This window comes from Girardinichthys multiradiatus, chromosome 5 (assembly GCF_021462225.1).
Source record: "Girardinichthys multiradiatus isolate DD_20200921_A chromosome 5, DD_fGirMul_XY1, whole genome shotgun sequence".
In the NCBI taxonomy this organism is placed as follows: domain Eukaryota; kingdom Metazoa; phylum Chordata; class Actinopteri; order Cyprinodontiformes; family Goodeidae; genus Girardinichthys; species Girardinichthys multiradiatus.
Genome location: NC_061798.1, coordinates 1300227 through 1323878, shown reverse-complemented (window position 1 = coordinate 1323878; position 23652 = coordinate 1300227). Strand labels below are relative to the sequence as shown.

Genomic DNA, 23652 nt, shown 5'->3' with positions numbered 1-23652 from the left:
TAATTCAAGTCAGGTTTGAGTTGCTGATCTCATTCAAGAAGTAGTTGGTTTGCTTTAAGTCACTACAAGCAACCCTCGTGATGTGCACATAAGAGTCTCCCGTTTTTCCGCTGACAGGAACCGGTTCTTTGACTGTCACAGCGCCGTTGCCATGGTTAATTGGACATGTGATGGCTGACTTCCAGCTATTTATACTGCTTCTGTATTTAGGGGCGGAGACCGGCGGTCTAAGTGCCACGTGCAGCTACGTCCCATCCACTGCAAATTGGGATGTATGAAGGCGACGTGTGCGCACAGTTTCGTACATCTGAATTTTTTTGTGCGCAAGTTTCAGAATTTCTTCAGTCTGGAGTAAAGATGGAAGCTGCACTCTCTTCTTTATTAGTGGGCGGGGTTAAAATGACGTAATCAGTTGACCGCGGCAACGTGTTCAGCATTGATCCCTGATGATGTATACTACATTTGAAGAGGATCCGATGACGTATGAGGGAGACGGAGCACTTGAAACGTCCTAGGGGGCGCTGTTGATCCAAAATCCAATGTAATCTTATAGAGCTGTTTGGGGGCTGACAAAGATCAACCATATTTATTTTGGAGTGAATCGGACCATGTGTGTGTAATTTAGAGCCAAACGTATAGCCATTGCGTGACATCAGAATTCGCCACGCCGCCACAGCCACACCCTCCAGCCAAACCAGTCAGTACTGGAGACTGTCTTAGGCAATCATGCTATCTGTAATTGAAGATAGTTTCACATTGATTAGGTGAAGGACACCAAATATGGACCATCAAACGGAAAACATGACACTTCCTGTTCTCAGGGGGCGGTGCTTTGATGATGTCAGCATCTGATCAGTGAATATTGTTCAGGACCAGAGGCAGATCAATCTTAGAAGGTTTCAGGTCTCTGTGACTTTCCTAGTAGGAGCTATATCAATTTCGTCCAATCCAAAATGGCCAACTTCCTGTGGGGTTTGGACCAACGCTCCAAGCGACTTTTTTTTGTAGGTTCTGAGAAGTTACATATGTGTGCCAAATTTCACAATCCTCAGTCAAAGCATGGCTTGGGGCTTATTTTTATTTTCTAGGGGTGCTGTGGAAGAATTAGGCCATGCCTAATTAATATCTCATCAGATGTCTTTTGGGGACTGGACTAGAACCAATCATGTTGAATTTGGTCAAGATCAGATGATCTATGTGGAAATTAGAGCCAAACGTAAGGCCATGGTGTGACATCAAAATTGGCCGCACCACCACGGCCACGCCCTTTTATGAAATGTCACTGGGCTTCAAACAATGTTAGACCCACTAGCTATCAGTCACCTGACACAGTTTGAAGCAGATTGAGTGTAGACAGGCAGATAGCGACCTTTCCCAGTAAAGACAGTGACTTCCTGGTCAGAGGGGGTGGAACTTAGATGATGTCAGCATATGATCCCATAAGATCGTCGGGAACCCAAATGTCTTCCTCTATGCCCACTTTGGTGTGATTTGGCAATTCTTTGGGAAAGTTATTGCATTTTTTCACTTTGGGCACGAACACCATGTTCGTACCCCGGCCACGCCCCCTAAACATGGCAGAAAACTCACGATTTTTATAACTTTTAATCCCCGATGCCTTAACTGTATATTGATAAGAGTTCGTTAAAGTTCAAGCTGAGTAAAAGTGAAAAAATGGCCAAAAAATAGCCTTTGATCCAGAATTGGCTGACTTCCTGTGCGTTGTAGGGCATACCCCCAAGATACTTTTTTTCTTGGTTTGAAGAGTTCTACCAGTGTGCCGAATTTCAGATCTCTACGACTTATGGTTCAGCCTATCTCACGTTTGGGGGCGCGCCTAAGGGGTTAAGCCACGCCCACCAACGAGGACATTAAAGAACCAAAATTTCACACGGTGGACAATTTTGGGTAAAATCGTGTGCATCTAGGGGCATGGCAAAGCCCCCAAATTGCCCTGCAAAGAGGCAACGGAATAAAAAAGAAAGAAAGAAGGAATAAGAAACAAAATTACAATAGGGTCTTGCAGGCTTCCTGCTCGGGCCAAAGACATGACTGAAACATGCAGCAATGTCATAGAGTTAAGACCATCTGCTCATATATACACATGTAACCATTTATTTTCAGACTCAGGTTGACACATTAATTTCTATTTGAAATGTTTTTTCCCCACACAAAATATAAGCTTTGTTTGGAACCGTTTCATGTCAATATGGAGATTTTCCATGGAAAATCCAGTCGTAAAGTGTGGCCGGAACTGCATAAAACAGTTCCATGTTGAATCTTTTACAGGGAGCTGGATTATTTTTCTGTGTAACCAGTACATAAATGTTGCCACAGGCTGTGATGTTGGAAAACAGACCCAGATTCTAAAAGAGAGAACAGAAGAGTAGCTGGAACGTATCAGCCAATCAGAAGGAATTCTTTCTTCTTTCCATCCCGAAGAGGCAACACCCATTTCTCAGTATTTAAAACTCATTTATCAACAGCTATGTTCCCATATAAATTGATAAAAAAAAAACATTGTCAAATACAAGAAATAAAAACAACATTGGAAATCTTCATTTTCAAGACAATAGCTCAAAGAAAGAATTTTCTAGATAATTTTGTTTAATCATCAAGAGTCAAGACTACCGTATTTTCCGCACTATAAGGCGCATTTAAAAACCATTAATTTTCTCAAAAAATGACAGTGCGTCTTGTAATCCGGAGCGCCTTATATATGGATCAATTGGTTAATTGGTTGATCCATACTGGTTGTACACGGCGCTCTGTCAAAATGTTTCAGTACGACTGGTAAACTACAAAGCCGCACCACTTGCAGCATTACGGCTACCGTAGTCAGGGGTGTCGCCGAAGTAATAGCGGTAAACACCTGTACTGTGCTTACTCCTAGTCCAACACCACTTGTGTGTGTATAACGACCCCAAAATTGCACCTTTCAAGAGACACGCTTACGATGCTGAGTTCAAACTCAAGGCTGTCAGATACGCAGTCGAACATGGGAATAGAGCAGCAGCGAGAGAATTCAACAGTTAACGCTACTATATTGTGAATGTACTAATGTTTGATTTAGTGCATCAAACTGTTTCTTTTACGTGTTTACTGAATCAGGGAAAAGTTCCCTTTCACGTTTTAACCAACGTTAGATTTCAACTTCATCTTCATAGACTCCAATGTGCGGTTGGCTCTATTCAATAGAATTCTATGTAGAGGAGACCTTACCATGAGAGTGAATGGAGTTATCAGAACGTTGGTTTGTAGTGTATTAATAAAGTTTGACTGACTGACTTATCTGACTGTTTTGTTGACATTCTCTTTAGCACAGCTCCATCTAGTGGATGCATAACGCAACCCCAGTCAAACGTTTGACTGCAGTAGCTTCTATTCTATGCGCCTTATAATCCGGTGCGCCCTATATATGAAAAAAGTTCTAAAATAGTCCATTCATTGAAGGTGCGCCTTATAATCCGGTGCGCCTTATAGTGCGGAAAATACGGTAGTTTCCATATTCACTTTAGTTTGCTGACTGTGTGTTTGTTCAGTCAATATGTTCCTCGGCCTGATACAGCAGCCTACGGTGGATCGTGCAAGCAGTCCATGCTCCAGTCTGCCAAGAACACTGCGTTTTACACAAAGAAATCCACATTTAAAAATCACATCATCCTGTACAGACATGGAATTAAATTTACATCGAGTAAATCAATAAAATAGCAAAAGACTGGCAATCAGCACTGCTGTTTTCCAATGCTAAATCTTCCTTTCACCATCATGTCGCATTGTGCAGCAATCTGGAGAGAAGAGTTCCCTGTAATTCATGTTGCTGGCAGATTGTTCCAAGTTCATCCTGCAGTTCATGCGACTGCAGGAGATGATGACCTCTAGGGGCTGGGCCACGGGTTACAAGGATCACATTATCCATTTCATGCATCAGGCTGCAAGTGGCAACACAAGCTTCTTGCTTTTGGTCCACTGCATTCACACAGCCAGCCGTTACCAAGGAAGATTCAGCCAATAAGAGTCTGATTGATCACACATTAACTTCCCATAGTTCCATCACAACAGATTTCGCTTTGATGAGGTTCTACTGTCTGCACAGGGTTCCATCACTCATCATTAATCTTAACGATAACCAGAGATTTTATAAAAATAGAAAAGCCAAATTTGATCTGAACACAATTTCAGTACAAAGTGCTCATCTGAACCTTAGGAAAAGCTACACTTAAAAATCTATTCTAGAGGCATAGAGGCATATTCTATTCAAGAATGGATCCAGCTCCAAACCCCGGCAGCATGAGGTTTCTGCACTGCTGTGGTCCGCCCTGAATATAAAGCCTTCTACCCCAGTGAGGCCTCAGAAAAGATGAAAACCCCAGAATGAGCTAAATGTTTTCTTTTTAATCAAATGCATGGCTTCACAGGCCATCTGGTCAGTTCATCTGCAGAGCTACTGAAGACAGGTAGGGCCAGGACAACCCAGTTAGATTGCTTAGGCAAACGGTCAATGAGATCCAAGATCCAAACAGGAGCTTTCAAATTGCCCACATAGACTGAACAGGAGACAAGCTGGGAATCATACAGAAATCTCATAGGTGGTTCCCCCAACTCCAGTCACCTTCTTTACTCCACTGCCCTGAGGCGTGTGAAAAGGACTTAGTGTCATTGGCGGGCTCATATGGTCTGCTCCAGGTCTACTGGGTGAGGAGACCAGGTGGGAAGGGGAGGAAGGGGTAGAACAGGAGGAGGAAGAGAAAGGCTGGGCACCATTGGTCCGACTCAGAGGTTTCATCTGTATCAGCTCACCTCTGGGTTCAACAGAAGAGAGAAAAAATAAACAGGAATTAGAGACCAGGACTGGGTGTTCCGTGCTAAATTTGAGAATATCATCGAAACAGTCAATGTAGACAGTGCTGAACTCAAAAACATTTAGAGGGTCAGGAGAACACTGCTGGGTAATCTGCTGCGTAGGCTATTTTATTCCTGTTCCGCCAAGCATGGACACCCCAGGACTGGAGTAAGGATATTTCCTAGACATGTACAGCACTGTCACATGTGCAAAAGCCCTGAAACCATGCACCTATTAATAGTTTGGAAGCAAACAGACAAGAATAATCACATTTTTTATAAGAACCACCAAAACATACAGGAAGCTTCATATAAACAGCTCAGTGAAAATAGCTTTTTACCTCAATAAGATCAGAGACACATGACTGGTCTATTATTTAAAGATATTAGATACAAATGGACTAAGAGGCAACATGCAGGATATAAGTAATACCTCTCTGTGCTTTTAGTTAGAGTGAATGTATATAGCTTTGAAAAAAAGAACATACACCCTATAAGGTTTTGATCAGTCAGGATATTAAGATATGGTCTTTGCCAGGTTCGTATATCATAATAATGTAAACTCAAGTGTACAAAACATACACAAATCCCACATAGTTATTTGTTGAAACAAAACCAAACTAGAAAATAACTAGTAGGAACCAGGTGACTCTGGAGTAGCCACCATCAATGTGACCACCTCTATAAAAGAGGGGGTTTGGCAGTTTGATGGCTAGAAGCACGGGTGTGTGTTAACACAATGCCAAGAAGGAAAGACATCAACAATGACCTAAGATAGACAACTGCTGTTGCTCATCAATCGGAGAAAGGTTGGTGCACAGCAGTGTAAACATTTAAGGAAACTGTCAATCTTCTCAGGAGTAGCAACTCAGCAAATGCCGCCTAACTGAACAATGATTAGGGAAACTGCAAAAAGACCAAGAGCGCCATCCCAGATTCTGCAAGCCTCAATTTACTTGGTAAGTATTAAAGTCTGTGACACGACAATTGGAGAAAGGCTGAACAAATATGGCTGGTTAAGAAGGATCAAGGGAGAAAACCTTTTCTAAGGCAGCACATCTTAAATTTACAAATTTGCACCTATATTAACCAGAAGACTTCTGGAACAGTTACCTTGAGAACAGTTACAAATGAAAAAAAAAAAAATAGATGTTAAAATGCTGTGGAGGGAGCTAAAGAGAACTGCTCAAAAAAGAATAGGTGCAAACTACAAACTGAAGCAAAATTATGTGACTGTAACAATCATGTAGGAAACATCTACTTTAAATTATCCCAACTAAAGACGGTTCTACAATATTATGGGTTGAGTTGTTTTATTTCCCTTTTGGGTTCATCTTTGTTTATTGATTCACCTCAGTGTTAAAGTGTTGTGTATTTTAGATTTACATGGCTTTATAACCTGGTAAAGACCATGTCCTTTTAATTAACTAGAAATGGTGAAAAGCTGTTCTGAACCATGCTCATGATCACAATAATACAAGAACACTTGTGGTGAAAATAAACTCAGTGGTGTGCAGAACGGAACTGTAGAAAGGTCACAGGATAGGACATGTTGATATGAAAAGGTCATGCAGCAACACTAAAGTACAAGGCAGAAATGTTAGATTTAGTGCTATGTTGCCTGTGACACACGCCAGCAAAATGTTTCCCCATAACATCTTTGGATGAAGTATTCTCGTTTCCATGTTGCATACTGTTACCCAACTATGTCTTTATCAATCCCTCTAAACCTCTTAAGTTCTGCTTGTCCAGAACATCCTTAAGATATTTTAGATGTCAGGTTAACACCTCTAATTGGTTCTTGTGTTTTTGCAGTAAAACAGTGGCAGCTACCATACTAAAAAAAAGCCATGGCCATCAGGGGTTTCTATTTTCATACATTCAATTCAAAAATACTTCTTAATCCCAAAGGGAAATTACATGTTGTTGTAGCTCATATTGTGCAGTTTTCTTCAAAGAACTGTTCTAGATGCTGATGGCTATGGGCAGGAAGGATCTCCTGTAGCGGTCTGTCTTACAGCAGATCTGACGAAGCCTCTGACTGAAGAAACTCTGTTGTTTTACGACAGTCTCATGAAGAAGATTCTCAGGGTTCTCCATAATGTTCTTCACATTTTATGAGAATCCTTCTTTGTACAATGATCTCCAGAGGTTCCAGAGGAGTCCCCAGAACAGAGCCAGCTTTCTTTATCAGCTTGTTGAGCTTTTTTAAGTCCCTGGCTCAGATGCTGCTACCCCAGCAGATGATGGCAGAAGAGATCACACTCTCCACAACAGACTTATAGAAGATATACAGCATCTTACTGCAAACACTGAAGGACCTACGTGTCATGCATTATAAAAATCAACATGATTTGACAGACCAAGCCACCCTACAATGTTTCTGCGTCGTCCAGTTCTCATGGATACACACCACAGAGTGGCTTTTGGTGCTGAACATAGTTAAGCATGGAAACCCTGACCTTGTAGACTCTGCCAAATCAAACAGTGATGTGCTGTGTTTTATAACTTCTATCAGAACATGTGTGACAGCAGCTCTTCAAATATACAGAATCGAGTTGGAGCTTTTACTGGATTAAAGAGATTAATTGCAGAACAACTCTTCCTCTAGGCAAGAATGGATCAGCCTGCAGGTTAAACGTTAATTATTGGCCATTTATGACGTTTCCTCTTTAATGCTACATGCTGCCATATAAAATGTCCTAATCAAGCTGCCATCAGTTTGCCTTTCACGTCTTTACTCCTGTGGCATGCCAGCTTGAGGTTTTTTATAAATATCCAACTTATTGCCATATCATTTTCATTAAATAATGTTATTAATGTCACCTTTCAGTGGTCACAATTTAATTCAGTTTATTTATATAGCGCCAATTCACAACATGTCGTCTCAATGCACTTTGCAAAGTCAATTAAATCGAATCATAAAGACAGCCAAACAATGGAATCAAATTCAGTTTATTATTCAAGTTGGTTAAAAGTTTTTCTATCTAAGGAAACCCAGCAGATTGCATCGAGACAGTGACTTGCAACATTCACTCCTCCTGGATGAGCAAGTAGAGACAGTGGACAGTCGCTTGCATCGACTTCGCAGCAATCCCTCATACTAAGCATGCATGTAGCGACGGGGAAAAGAAACCTCCCCTCGTAATGTTTCAGTGTGTATTTAATGAAACCGTTCCCCCACTATCAGTGGGAGGACTAAACTTTACTCTTAACATCTGGTTTTTTGATTGTGTAACAACTATAAATGAAATGAGCAAACAGCTGTAACAAAGTGGAGAAAATGCACAAGAACAACAGCATCACACACATAACAGTGAGAACGCTCACAAATGAAAGATAGATTAGCAAAGGAAAAGGAGGAGAAACTCACAGGAAATCTTGCAGGAGGAGGAGGAGAGAAGGGGAGAAAAGGAGGAAAGCAAGAGGAGCAGTCAGTCAGGTTTCTGGAGGCATGTGGCTTTTTCAGTGATAGCAGCAAACCAATTATATGGTCAAAGGTGAAATTCATACTCACTTTGGTGCTTGTATTGATCCTCCTCCCATCCCTCCACCTTCTCCTCCTCCTCCTACACCAGCCGCATTTGCTCCAGCTGACGCAGAGGCCTTGCGGACCAATCGGTACTGCATTTCAGCAGCTGCAGCACTCGAATAAGAAAGTGACTTGCCCAGTGGCGGGGGGTGTGCGGAGAGAGGTGAGCGGTCAGTACTGTCGGAAGAGGAGCCCAGTGGTGTGTCTGTGGAGCGGGTGCGATAAGGGTAGGCATGGTGGGGTGGGGCACGAGGGGCAGTAAAGCGGGGAGGGCGTGAGGACGAGGAGTGGTGGTGATGATGATGGGAGTGGTGATGGTGGTAATGATGGTGGTGATGGTGTGGGGGAGGTGGGGCTGAGGAAGGTAGAGCAGCAGAGGTTTGATTGGCAGATGGGACGTGAGGGGCTGTATGGGGTTCTCCTAGAAGACGGTCTCTTTCTGGGGGAAGTGGAGGGGAAGAAGAGGTGGAGGAGGAGGATCGATGAAGAAAGGGGTGGTGGTGGTGGTGGTGAGAGGAGTGGTGATGGTGATGGGGAGACTGGGAGGGCAGGTCAACCTCTCTCTGTTGGGACAAGAAGGGTGTTGCTGGTGTGCAGGGTCTCCCAGCAGTAGGCTCCAGGGCTACTGGACCAGTCACTCCCCCTTTATCAAAGTCATCTTCCCTTGCCAGTAAACTGTCATAGGACAGGTTGCCATTACGAGAAGGGTGGTGAGGCGGGGGCGTCTGATTGGCCAAGCTTTTGAAGCTCGTTGAGGTGGTGGTTGCCTCGGAGACATGGGTAGTGCCTGCAGAAGTGTGTGTAGAGCTGGAAGATCGGAATGCCACTCCTGAAAGTACAGTGGGGTCCGAGAAGGAGGGGTATGAGCGGCCACCCAGGGAGTAGCCAGGAATGCCGCCTCCACCAACCTCTTTCCTCTCCCCACTGGGTCCTCCAACCACTCTGTCCGAAGAAGCTTCCCTTCGGTCCAGACTGGGCTGTGAACGGAAACCAGGCTGCTGACTGGCCTGGAGGAGGGAGGAGGTGGAGGAGGAGGAGTCCTTGGCACTCCCAACACTCTCCCCTCGAATTAACTAGAGAAGGCAGAAGAGGGGGAGAAGAGGGAAGGGAAGGAAAGGAAAAAGAAACAATATACTGAGCAAGTAAGAGCACAGAGCTTAAAGGCAGTCAGAGCATCACTAAACAGAAACCCTGCTGCAGTACCATAGACTGCAGTCATTCTGAGGCACACAAACACATGTTCCTCTACAGCTCAACACAGATGCTGTTGTCTAGATCTGTTAGAAAACCACATTCCTTAGAGAAGAACATTTTAATCCAAGTACAACAGAGCCTGAGTCTGCACAGGATGCATGTTATACATCTTCAGACTTCTGTTCTGTAAAGCTTCCACTGATAGTTTTTGCTCTGAAACAAGCTGAGCTGAAGATTTTACAGGAAGACAACTGCAGTGATACGTTTTCATTACACTACACCTGGTTTAATGGTTTAAGCTGCCAGCTGGCATTGTAAAAAAACCCTACAGCATAACTTTATTTACAGTACATTAACATTTAAATAGGGTATCTGCTACTTGTTTTATCCATTCAGTTGTATTAAATTATGTGTGTCGAGTCGTCTATTGTTCCCTATTGTTTTCGCTGCTGCTGTCCCTGTGCATTTTTCGTGACGCTAACTCATTATTGGTGTTTGATCACCAAACCCTTCTGGAGTGCCATTTGTCCGCGGCCAAATTTTTGCACTTTTATCACGAAAGAATCGTGCCCCTGCTCTTGGCCGGTGTACCGGCTTACCTTTGCTGGCCACCACACCCACACCGCAGGAGAAGACGTCACAGACGTTGTGGTAAGTGCAGCGTGCAGCTAGTGAAGCTGAGGGCCAGTGTGGCCCATTCTCCGGAAATGTTCATTAGTCAGTTTGGATTGATTGCTCGACTGTGTGTTTCCTGGATCCCGTTGATTCCTGCCTGATACCAGTTGTCGATTTGGATCTGGTGTTCTATTCCCTGCGACCCACTCCTTCCCATCTGCGCTGGCGAGGTGCCAACCTTGAGAATTTGCGGCATCTTGCTTGGACTTCACCTACCTCTCCAACTACTGCTCCTCTGGACCAGGAACCCATCGGGATATGTTTGGTGATCGTAAGATCTGTCGCAAACAAAACATGTATCCTTAAGGATTTATTCACATCCCAGGGTTTGGACTTTCTTTGCTTGACAGAAACATGGATCTCTCCGGGTGAGTCCAGTGTTTTTTCAGAACTATTACCCAGCAGCTGCTCATATTTTAATACCCCGAAGTCCTTGGGTCATGGAGGAGGTTTGGCAACAATTTATAAATCAAGTTTTGAATGTAAGCAGCTGTCACTCCTGACTGTTTTCTACATTTTTGAATTGAGCTGTTTTGAACTGGGCCTCCTCTCTCCACTGCTGTACGCGGTGGTATATCAGTCACCAAAGTATAACAAAGACTTCTTATGGGAATCTTCTGACTTTTTAGGTGGAATTATGTCCAAATATCAGCAAATTATAATTGTTGGGGACTTCAATATTTATGTTTGTTGTTCTGAGAAGCCACTGGTGAGGGACTTCTTAGTTTTATTGGATGCCATTGGCCTCATTCTGAAAGTCTGAAAATGGCCCAACCCATGAACGTATGCACACACTGGACCTTGTTTTATCGTATGGTTTCTCCATCGGTAACATTGAAATCGATGATATACTGTTTTCTGACCACAGGCCTGTTTTATTTGATTTTATCCTTTTATTTAACCTGTTAAGCCCTGTACTCCTGCTCTGCGCTGTCATGTTTTTAACCCTTCCACTGCAGTTAATTTCTCTTCAGTTTTTAACAATTTAAAAACACAACCCTCTGTGTCTTCCAGCACTGAGGAGCTTTCTTTATATTATAATACTTTGTACCACACTGGTCTTAATTCTGTGACACCAGTGAAAACCAGGCAATCGATTCCAGATCGGATCCTTGGTTTAGTGACCATACCCGTACTATCAGAAGGGAGTGCAGAAGAAATGAACGCAAGAGGAAAAAGGACAAATTGCATGTCTCTTTTGATATACTGAGAGAGCTGGAGCCGTTATCAGAGAACAGTGAAAACTGCTAGAGAGAAATATTTGGCCGACATCATTGCTGCTAACTCTCATAACCAAGGGGTTCTTTATGATACAATTAACAATGCTCTAAATGCTTATGAACCTGTCCCTCAGGAAGCATCCAGAGAACTGTGTGAAAAGTTTCTTCAGTTCCTTTTGGACAAGGTTGCTAACACTAGGGCCTGTATTTCTCCCCCTCCCATGACCCATACATCTTGGTCCCCTGCCTTGCTGTCCTGGATAATTTGGAGCCTATTTCCCTTTCCTATCTAGAGTAAATGGTTACTAGTATGCAACCATGTGGCTCCCCTTGTGATGTTGTTCCACCACGTCTTCTTAAGGAGATATTTCCTACCATTGCCCCCCTTATCCTTAATGTTATTAACAGTAGTCTAGTCGCCAGTGTGGTGGAAATTTATTTTAAACATGCTGTGGTGCCACCCCTGTTGAAAAAACCTGGCCTTGATACTTCCCTCTTGTCAAATTTTAGGCCCATCTCCAAATTACCTTTTTTGTACAAAAATTTAGAAAAAATTGTTTTTACCCAGCTGAAAGCCTTCCTGGATGAAAACAAAATTTCAGAAGTGTTCCAGTCAGGGTTTAAAATGTATCGCAACACTGAATCTGCACGTTAAAGGTTTTTAATTATATATTTTTAACAATAGATTCTGTGAACTGTATTTTACTAGTGCTTTTAGATTTAACAGCTGCTTTTGACAAAGTGGACCATGACATTCTCATTTCTGGACTTGAGCAGTTGGTAGATATCACTGGCTCAGCTTTTTAGTTGTTTAGGTCCTACCTTTTTAATAGGAGTTTGTGTGTCAAGATGGATGATTTTATTTCTGCTCCTGCTGCCCTTCCCTGGGGGGTACCCCAGGGTTCCATCCATGGACCTCTCCTGTTTTCACTTTGTGTGCTGCCACTTGGAGCTATTTTTAGAAAGCAGGGCGTGACATTTTCATTTATATGCGGATGAAACATAATGGTCCTGGTCAACCTCACCTTAACTGTCTTGTTGACATAAGGAAATGGATACAGAACAAAAGAGCAAAGTGTACCGGAGTCAAATTCCTTGTTTGTATGCACAAACTTGGCAATAAAGCTGATTCTGATTCTGGATGGCACTGAATGGACCCTTTTCATTGACGTCACTGAAGTCCCCGCCTCACTTCCAGTCTGCCATCTTGGGTGGCTCCGTGTCGCTTCACAGCTCTTCAAAACATTGCAACATTGCATACTTTTTCGCCCATGGATAAGTATCTAGAGTCGTTACAGCCTCCTGATAAGGCCATGTACCTCTAGAAAATTGCGGTCATCAACAAGGTGGATCCATATGTACTACTTGTTGGTTTGTTTAGCGTAAATCTGGACAATTGGCCGCACATATGATACAATGAAGGAAAGGTAAGTTTTAAAACACTTTAAAATATGTGACAGTCTGTTAGGGCTCGTTATATATTTCTTTCTTTATGATTATTATTGAGGAAATATTGCTTGCATTTCATATACAGTACAGACCAACAGTTTGGACACACCTTCTCTTTCAAAGAGTTGTCTTTATTTTCATGACTATGAATATTGTCGCTCCACACTGAAGGCATCAAAACTATGAATTAACAAATGTGGAATTATATACTGAACAAAAATTGTGAAACAACTGAAAATATGTCTTATATTCTAGGTTTTTCAAAGTAGCCACCTTTTGCTTTGATTACTGCTCCGCACACTCTTGGCATTCTGTTGATGAGCTTCAAGAGGTAGTCACCTGAAATGGTTTTCCAACAGTCTTGAAGGAGGAAAACTTTGAATGTTTCCCCAAGTGCAGTCGCAAAAACCATCAAGCGCTACAAAGAAACTGGCTCACATGAGGACCGCCCCAGGAAAGGAAGACCAAGAGTCACCTCTGCTGCGGACGATAAGTTCATCCGAGTCACCAGCCTCAGAAATTGCAGGTTAACAGCAGCTCAGATTAGAGAACAGGTCAATGCCACACAGAGTTCTAGCAGCAGACACATCTCTAGAACAACTGTTAAGAGGAGACTGTGTGAATCAGGCCTTCATGGTAAAATAGCTGCTAGGAAACCACTGCTGAGGACAGGCAACAAGCAGAAGAGACTTGTTTGGGCTAAAGAACACAAGGAATGGACATTAGACCAGTGGAAATCTGTGCTTTGGTCTGATGAGTCCAAGTTTGAGATCTTTGGTTCCAAACACCGTGTCTTTGTGCGGCGCAGAAGAGGTGAACGGATGGACTCTACATGCCTGGTTCCCACCGTGAAGCATGGAGGAGGAGGTGTGATGGTGCTTTGGTGGTGACACTGTTGGGGATTTATTCAAAATTGAAGGCATACTGAACCAGCATGGCTACCACAGCATCTTGCAGCGGCATACTATTCCATCTGGTTTGCGTTTAGTTGGACCATCATTTAGTTTTCAACAGGACAATGACCCCAAACACACCTCCAGGCTGTGTAAGGGCTATTTGACCAAGACGGAGATTGATGGGGTGCACTGCACACTTGGGCGGGAATGAGATTTAAGCCGTCCAAATCCACCCTGGATATCCGATTCAGCGACAGTAGTCGACGTTGTGTACTCAGTGTTTTTGTTTTCTCTCATACTGATTTTCTATCACATCTGGCAGACAATAGATTGAATGCTGGTCTTGACCACCACGTGCAGCACAACCCGGAATGAAGCAAGTTTTTACCATAGTTATGGTAGAATGGTCTGGAGTTTTGCTTCATTGATCACGCTAAAACAAAGAAAACAGGCTGCAGCTGCCACCGAAGATGGCGATCCCGAGGTGCGGTCACGTGACTGAACGTCATCTGAAAACCCCCCCATTTCCTTCACTTCAATGAAAAAAAGACAGAGGTCATGCTTTTTAAGCCCAATGAAAAATCCAGCATCACTAACTTGGTTATAAAAAATGTATCCTAGCCGGAAACTTGATTCACATGTTATCACTGTGGTTAAATCCTCGTTCTTTCAGCTGAGGCGGCTGTCAAAAATAAAGCCCCTCTTGTCTAGACGTCACCTAGAGACAGTGATTTATGCCTTCATCACCTCATGCCTTCATTATTGTAACTATTTTGATTGGAGTTAACCAGGCCTCCCTCTCACGGTTACAGCTGGTCCAAAATGCTGCAGCGTGATTTTTAACTGGTACAAGAAAACGAGAGCACATTACTCCGGTTTTAGCGTCTCTTCGTTGGCTTCCTGTTCAGTTTCGAATCCATTTTAAAATTCTTGTATTTTTTTTAAGTCTCTTAATGGTCTTGCTCCCTCTTATCTGCACCCTTATGTGACATCTCGTGCTCTAAGATCAGCTGATCAGATGCTTCTGACTATTCCTAAGGCCTTCTACAAATCCAGAGGAGACAAGAGTTTTGGCAGTTTTTGCTCCGAAAAAGTGGAATGAGCTGCCGTTGGAAGCCAGGCGGGCTCCATCTTTTGCTATTTTTAAAACTCGTTTAAAAACATTTTTGAGTTAGCATCCGAGCCCTAATCTTTTACCTTCTTAATTTTTTTATGTTCCTGTACTATTTTATATTTTCTATAGTTCTCATGTATTTTATTTTTCTTTTCCTGATTTTCTTTTTCTTTTTTGTACAGCACTTTGGTCAGCTATAACGTTGTTTTTAAAGTGCTCTATAAGTGGTATGGTATGGTATGTTAAAAATGCATTTACCAGAGAAGAAATGTGTGACCAGGTCCAACACACGACTCCATCTAATACATAGATTTTAGGATTTGAGGTGAATGAGTTAATCTGACACACAGTGTGTTTCTATTATTTCCCAGTATCAAAGTTCTGTTCTGTTAAAAAATATCATTTGAAGAAAAGGACAGAATCAATGTTTGATGCGAAAGGATGTCCTGTCATGACATAATAACTGGTCAGCTTCACTAGATTTGGATGCATCATTTAATCACCTCGATAAAGGTTTTCAGACAAAAATAACTTTGTAGTGTTGAAATGTGTCCTCAGTCTCACTGTGTTGAGGCTTATTCTATATTAGTCAGTACAGGGGATTCAACAGAATAGATACACATCCATTAAATCAGACAGAAGGCTTGTCTGAGAACCAACACTTTAGTTCATACCAGCAGCAGCAAATATTCTCTGCATGTGAAGCAGAGGAAGAAAACAGCAAACATGGATGGAGGCCGTTAGGAGGACATTACTGACACAGTTATATTAAAGTGATGAAAACAGGGGACAGAGAATGAAGAGAGGCAACTGTTATGCTGTTCTAATCAGTGAGGAAAACTAAAATGGGTTAGGGAAATGTATTCTAGAGAAACGGGATAAGTCAGGAGGATCTGGACAAGACATGGGGAGAAATACTGAGTTAAATTAATTTGTATCAACCATAATTCATTCATGATGGCTGATGGCTAGATGCATTTGTCATTTTCATCTGTGAAGGTTTTTGTTCAGTATTTGACCCATGTCCAAATCAAACAGAAAAGGATGGGACACCATGTTCAAAGAGAAAAGGGGGAAATGCTTTGAAATACATCACTTACTGATACTGATCAAAAGCAAGCCACTGAGTAACCAAACCAAGATGGCCAACAGGAGATCAAAAGGAAAAAAATGGAGATGTATTAGATTGATTTAACAAAAGAAGCAGAAGCAGGGACAAATGGATCTGAAAGACACACAGCAGGTTCTCTGTGGCCACTGTAAAGCAGCCCTGCCTTCCGCCTGGCTGGCTCTACATTACCTGGTTGGCGTAAGCATGAGTGAGTGTCGTGTGGTTCTTTCCTGGGCTGTAGGTGGGCCTGTACTTGTACATGGTGGGGGTGGGAGGGGCTTTGCTCAGCAGGCTGCACTCTGCAGAAGAACATCAACACATTACCAAAAACACAATACATAGAACAATCAGAACCATGTCTTCTTCATTTATGATGACAACGTGAGAGCTGGAGGAGGAGAAGGGTTACCTGAGATCACTTTACCTTCCGCGTTCCTATGGCTGATTCCAGGGTAACGCAGCTCTGGTTTAGGAGGAGGAGGAGGCTCAGCGTCACATGACTGACTTCCCATCATCTCAAGACTGGACTTGGACTGCAGAACAGGAGGAGACATGATAACAAGAGACTAAAAGTCTGGTGTTTTTAGTATTTCCTAGAAAACAAACATAAATACTAACCAAGGTCAATTCAACAGAACAGTAAGGGATGCACACCATTTCACAAGCACCTATAAATATATCCTCTGAACTTCTGTGTTTCTGCAGAGCAGCAGGTTAAATGTTCTGCTGGCAGCTGATTATTCTACATGGCAGCCAGTGAGGCTTGGTAGGAGACAGATTTATAAATAACTGCTCAGTAGGTTTAGCAAACGAATGCTTTGTTAGCTGGAAATCCAAGCACATTTTCCATCAACAATCAGTCATCTTGTTCTCTGCTCTAATTGCAGGCATTTCAGGTAGATGGATGTGGCTGTGTCATGTTCAGTAAAACAACAGCACACTGAGTCTGTAGAACTATGTTAGTGGTCTTAAACCTCCTACTGCCATCCTGTATGCAAAGCTATCTACTGCCAATTTGAATGTAAAGCACAGCATGCATGTAAAACATTTGTTAAGCAGGAGGCTGAAGAATGTCCCGCTTCCAACTTTGACCCGCAATTAACTCAAAATGCTGGCGATGAACAGCAGCATTCATTAAGACAGGTGTTGGTGAAACAGATGTGCAGGTTCATGCTGCCACTCTCACCCTGTGCAGGTCTCCCTGGATGCCATTGTCCAGGATCTTAGCTGCCAGCTGAGTGTCAGTGAGCTGTAGCCGCAGAAATGGAGGCTGCAGGCTCACATTCTGCACACACTTCTTCCTGCCCAGATACCTGCGGAGACAGCATGGGGGCAATAATAACCAGCACACAGTCCATAACCAGCAAGAGGTACACTAATGTTACAAGCCAGAGGCATAATGAGTGAACACTGAGATTCTCTTTAACATCAGTGCAGTCTCAGATAAAATAACTTATTCTGTCATTATTGCAGTCTCTGGACATTCCAGAGCTCACTGTTGCCGTTTATCAGGTGTCGACATGTTGGTTTTTTTTAAATGACATTCAACTCCATCACCTGAGCCTGGATAACAGTAAGCACTTTGGTATCAGGTGAGGAATCAGAAAAGAAGAAGCTGAAAGCCTGAAGCTGTATATATTCTTTCCTCTATTCTGTATCATGAATCCCTTCAGCATAAACATTCCAGAAAAAGTGATGAAAGAGCCATCTCCCCATGTTGCAACAGTCCAACTGAGTGTTTGAGTATCCGGACACACCAACAGAAAACAAAAGTGTAGAAATGATCATGTGGACCGACAGTGATAACTTCAGCACTGAGCGGAATGTGAAGCAAAGCTCATTCAAGAGTTTGGATAAGATTCACAAGGTGTTGAACTGCAGTTGGAGTCAGAGCTTCCACAGCCACCACACAAAGACTAACCAGGTGATGGGCTGCAGCTGTTGCATTCATTGGGTCTAATCTTCAAAAGGTTTGCGTGTACAAAAACAGGTGCAAACTGGGAAGCAAAATGTTGTGTCACAGTATCTTACAAACAACCCTGTAAAACGGTGAATAAAGCAGTTTAGAGTTGTATTTTGATGTAAGTTTGACAGTGGCTGTCAGCTTTTCTAGGTTTTATAATTAATATTCATGGTTAACTGTAGCTTTTAGTAATGTTTCTAAATGTTTTTACCGTTGTTTCATAGCACTAAGAGATACTTATATTTATATCTCTTTTTTCTGTGTTCTTTTGTCTGCTCTGTTCTCTCAAACCTCCAGTAGGTTGTTGCAGATGGCCGCTCATACTGACCCTGGTTCTGGTTCTCTTCCTATTAAAAGGGAGTTCTCCTCTCCACTCTACATGCAGGCTCAGTATGAGGGATTGCTACAAAGTCAGCGCCAGTGACTGTCCACTGTCTCTACATGGTCATCCAGGAGGAGTGAATGCTGCAAGTCGCTGACTCAATGCAATCTGCTGGGTTTCCTTAGTTAGAAACCTTTTAACTAATTGAATAATAAACTGAATCTGATGGGCTGTTTGATAGTTAGGAGTATTTAGAAAGTATGTACCCGACTTAAAATCTTTATGATTCGACTGAATTGACTTTGTAAAGTGCCCTTAGACAGCATGTGTTAATATCAGTGTTAATATTCCGGATAATAAAACTGAATTGCAATTTATTATTATTATTATCATCTCCACCTCCTTGAACCGCCACCTTAACGTGGTGGAGGGGTTTGAGTGCTCAAATGATCCTAGAGGCTATGTTGTCTGGGGCCTAAATGCCCCTGGTAGGGTCTCCCATGGCAAACAGGCTCTAGGTGATGGGTCAGACAAAGAGTGGTTCAAGAATCCCTCATGAAGAACAAAATATCGAGGCACGTGAGGTCGCCCGGTACGGCGGAGCCGGGGCCCCACCCTGGAGCCAGGCCAGGGGTCGGGACTCGTCGGAGAGCGCCTAGTGGCCGGGTTGCTCCTCGCGGGACCCGAACGAGAGACGCAAGGCCATCCCCCAGTGGGCCCACCACCTGCAGGGGGAACCGTGAGGGACCGGTGCAAAGAGGATTGGGTGGCGGACGAAGGTGGCGGACGAAGGTGGAGACCTCAGGGGCCCGATCCCCGGATGCTTAGGGTGGCTCTAGGGACGTGGAATGTCACCTCGCTGGGGGGGAATTAGCCTGAGCTTGTGCGGGAGGTCGAGAGATATCGACTAGAAATAGTCGGGCTCGCCTCCATACACAGCGTGGGCTCTGGAACCCATCTCCTTGAGAGGGGTTGGACTCTCTTCTACTCTGGAGTGGCCCACGGGGAGAGGCGGCGGGCTGGTGTGGGTTTGCTTGTTGCCCCCCAGCTCAGCCGTCTCGTGTTGGGGTTTACCCCAGTGGATGAGAGGGTCGTATCCCTGCGCCTTCGGGTTGGGGAGAGGTCTCTGACTATCATTTCAGCCTATGCGCCGAGTGGTAGTGCAGAGTACCCGGCCTTCTTGGCGTCCCTGTAGGGGGTGCTGGATAGTGCCCCTATCGGGGACTCCATTATTCTGCTGGGGGACTTCAACGCCCACGTGGGGAACGACAGTGACACCTGGAGAGGCGTGATCGGGACACCGGCAGTAAGGGATGCTGTTAAGCTGAAGAAGGAGTCCTATCGGCTGTGGTTGGCTTGTGGGACTCCTGAGGCGGCTGACGGGTACCGTGAGGCCAAGCGTGCTGCAGCCCGGGCTGTGGCAGAGGCAAAAACTCGGGCCTGGGAGGAGTTCGGTGAGGCCATGGAGAAGGACTACCGGTTGGCCTCGAAGCGATTCTGGCAAACCGTCCGTCGCCTCAGGAGGGGGAAGCAGTGCTTCGCCAACACTGTTTATAGTGGGGGCGGGAGACTGCCGACCTCGACTGAGGACATTATCGGGCGGTGGAAGGAGTACTTCGAGGATCTCCTCAATCCTGCCATCACGCATTCCGTGGTGGAAACAGAGGCTGGGGACTCGGGGTTGGACTCTTTCATCACCTAGGCTGAAGTCACCGAGGTGGTTAAAAAGCTCCGCGGTGGCAGGGCTTCGGGGGTGGATGAGATCCGCCCTGAGTACCTCAAGTCTCTGGATGTTGTAGGGCTGTCATGGTTGACACGTCTCTTCAATATTGCGTGGTGGTCGGGGACAGTGCCTCTGGACTGGCAGACTGGGGTGGTGGTCCCCCTTCATAAAAAGGGGGACCGGAGGGTGTGCTCCAACTACAGGGGGATCACACTCCTCAGCCTCCCTGGTAAGGCCTACGCCATGGTATTGGAGAGGAGAGTCCGACTGATAGTAGAACCTCGGCTTCAGGAGGAGCAGTGTGTTTTTCATCCCGGCCGTGGAACACTGGACCAGCTCTATACCCTCTACAGGGTGCTCGAGGGTTCATGGGAGTTTGCCCAACCGGTTCACATGTGTTTTGTGGACCTGGAGAAGGCATTCGACTGTGTCCCTTGTGATGCCCTGTGGGGGGTGCTCCAGGAGTATGGAATCGGGGGCCCTTTACTAGGGGCCATCCGGTCCCTGTACGAGCGGAGCAGGAGTTTGGTGCGCATTGCCGGCACTAAGTCGGACCTGTTCCCAGTGCATGTTGGACTCCGGCAGGGCTGCCCTTTGTCACCGGTCCTGTTCATAACTTTTATGGACAGGATTTCTAGACGCAGCCAATGGCCGGAGGGGGTCGGGTTTGGGGACCAGTGGATTTCGTCTCTTCTTTTTGCAGATGACGTGGTCCTGCTGGCCCCCTTTATCCAAGACCTACAGCATGCGCTGTGGCGGTTCGCAGCCGAGTGTGAAGCAGCTGGGATGAGGATCAGCTCCTCCAAGTCCGAGGCCATGGTACTCCACCGGAAAAGGGTGGCTTGTCCTCTTCAGGTTGGAGGGGAGTTCCTGCCTCAAGTGGAGGAGTTTAAGTATCTTGGGGTCTTGTTCACGAGTGAGGGAAGAATGGAGCGGGAGATCGACAGACGGATCGCTGCGGCTGCCACAGTAATGGGGGCGCTGTGCCGGTCCGTTGTGGTGAAGAGAGAGCTGAGCCAAAAAGCAAACCTCTCAATTTACTGGTTGGTCTACGTTCCTACCCTCACCTATGGCCATGAACTTTGGGTCATGACCGAAAGAACGAGATCCCGGATACAAGCGGCTGAAATGAGCTTCCTCCGTAGGGTGGCCGGGCACTCCCTTAGAGATAGGGTGAGGAGCTCGACCATCCGGGAGGGGCTCGGAGTAGAGCCGCTGCTCCTCCACATCGAGAGGAGCCAGTTGAGGTGGCTCGGGCATCTATACCGGATGCCTCCTGGACGCCTTCCTCGGGAGGTGTTCCAGGCACGTCCCACCGGGAGGAGGCCCAGGGGACGGCCCAGGACACGCTGGAGGGACTATGTCTCTTGGCTGGCCTGGGAACGCCTTGGGCCCCCCCTGGAGGAACTGGAGGAGGTGTCTGGAGAGAGGGACGTCTGGGCGTCTCTGTTGAGTCTGCTGCCCCCGCGACCCGGTCCCGGATAAGCGGAAGACGACGAGTACGAGTATTTAGAAGCTTTGAAAATCAGGCCCATTGTGTTAAGACCCTCCTAAATGAGAGACAACAGAAGCATCTTACCTGGGTTAAGGAGGAATAGGATATTGCTCACTGGTCTAAAGTCCTCTTTTGATTTGTAAACATTTGATTTGGGGTGCCATGTCACCTGCTGCTGTTGGTCCACTGGGTTTTATCAAGTCTAAAGTCAGACTGGTTGTTTACAAGCAACCTTTAGAGCATTTCCTTCTGCTGACAGGGTTTATGGAGATACTAATTTTATATAGTGCTTGATTGGCCAGCAAATTGGCCTGACCTGAACCCCATAGAGAATCTTGGAGTATTATCAAGAGGAAGATGAGAGACACCAGACCCAACAATGAAAATGACTTGAAGGCAATTATCAGAGCAACCTGGGCTTCCCTTACCCCTCAGAAGAACCAGGCCTTCATGCCACACCACATGTAGTAATTCATGCAGAAGGACTGTTGACCAAGTAGATTAAATGTTCTGTGCATGGGGAGATTCTTAAGCAGGCTGACATTTCTGCATAAAAATCTTTTTATTGGGTGTGTCGCATGGCCCTGCGCCACTCCTCAGTCCTTGATGCAGCTGTCCCAGGAATGAGTCCTAACCCTGGAGGTCTGTACTGTATTGCTTCCCCCTTTGTCCACTTCCTGTCTGCCTACTTTCAAAAAAATAACAAAAAGGCCACTAGTACCACAAAACAAATCCTATAATAAAAAAAAGAAAATCTTTTTGCTCTTATGTAATATTCATTTATTTTCATTAGCTGTAAGCCATAATCATCAAAACAAAAAAACTGTTGAAATGAATTCCTCTGTGTGTATTGACTATATGAGTTCCACGTTTTGCAGCAGTAAAATCCTGCCTTTTATTATTTTTGCACAATACATGTGGTTGTTATAATGCCGTTGAATCTTAATTTATTTTAGTATGAATAGTTTGGTCTTAATTATTTTAGATCTAGAAGGCTAGAGGACAAATTTCATTCCTTCGTGTTTTTCCATGCTGAACGACTTTGAACCCAACCTGAAACACAAAGTTCTGACTGACAATAAGCGACTGACTTGAAACATTCACATTTATTGCTATAGGTGAGATTTAATTGAAGTGATAGGAACAAATAGCTGGAACATACTGTTATCACTGTCTTTACATTCAATAAACGTGCAAATAAAGGAAGGTCCTGCAAAAGGCTCTAGGTAAACTGCTCTTTAAATACCTAATGATGAAATGCAAGCAGTTCACAGAGGCTTGTACAATACACTTATATAAGAACCCTTTCACTCAGTCTTTAACAAATGTAAGCTGCCACTGTTTACAGCACTGTTTTCATACTTCTTTAACAAATCAACAAAGATGTTGAAAAAGAGCTCTGTGAGCTTTTATGGTCTCATTTCAGACAGAACGGGCAGAGCTGATGGGCGTTTCCAAAATTGGGTCATTACTAGAAATTGCTAAGAATTGAACTCTAAACTGGAAAAACACTGAAATGGACAAGAAGGTGAAATAAATGAATCCACCCATACATCCATAATACTGGGATGAGGAAACTTGAAATGAAGTCAATCTGACTGGACAGAACAAGGAGATTGTGAGCTTCTTGGGTTCTTCTCTGTGCCTTCAGAAAGAGTCTAAAAGAACCCACCTGGGTGCCTGGGAGCTGCAGAGAACATGAGAAACATTCATCCAACAGCCATTAGTGAAAGGATTCACTCCCCCTCGAAACTTTCCTGTCACCTGAAGTCAGAGTGAAAACAGAGTTACACAATTAAGCACAGAATCCTTACTGGACAAGTCCTCTAAACAACATCATCGAAACTTAAACGTTTGTGAATGTTTTTCAAAATAATCTCAGAAACCATCTCTGTATTCTACCTGCTCATTGGTTGTTCTGCCCCTGGCCACGAGCACTACATGGAAGCCAGTGAGCCCTGCAACAGGGATGAAGAATAAGCCTGCAACACACATTACAGCCAGCCTGCAAACACAGGCAGTCAAGGAGCATGTCTGAACAGTCCAGGCCTTTACCTACTGGATTCTATGATGGAAAGAGCTTTAGTTTCAATAAATATGTAAGAACATTGAGGAA

At 44.4% G+C, this 23652-nt stretch overlaps 1 protein-coding gene across 5 annotated transcripts in view; it reads right to left on the bottom strand.

The window, feature by feature from the left end:
* Positions 1 to 3375: 3375 nt before the first annotated feature.
* Positions 3376 to 23652, bottom strand: part of zdhhc5a (zinc finger DHHC-type palmitoyltransferase 5a) — a 69074-nt gene continuing 48797 nt past the window's right edge. For 3 of the 5 annotated variants that reach the window (XM_047365394.1, XM_047365395.1, XM_047365398.1), the window contains 7 exons: positions 23439 to 23541; positions 23209 to 23300; positions 17220 to 17346; positions 16443 to 16566; positions 16223 to 16332; positions 8360 to 9447; positions 3376 to 4802 (listed from right to left, as the gene is read on the bottom strand). In XM_047365394.1, the coding sequence (XP_047221350.1) occupies positions 4571 to 4802; positions 8360 to 9447; positions 16223 to 16332; positions 16443 to 16566; positions 17220 to 17346; positions 23209 to 23300; positions 23439 to 23541 (1876 nt within the window). In that variant the 3' untranslated portion in view covers positions 3376 to 4570. Of the gene's footprint in view, positions 4803 to 8215; positions 8223 to 8359; positions 9448 to 16222; positions 16333 to 16442; positions 16567 to 17219; positions 17347 to 23208; positions 23301 to 23438; positions 23542 to 23652 lie in introns of all 5 variants that reach the window. The other 2 variants (XM_047365397.1, XM_047365396.1) reach the window with 2 other exon arrangements.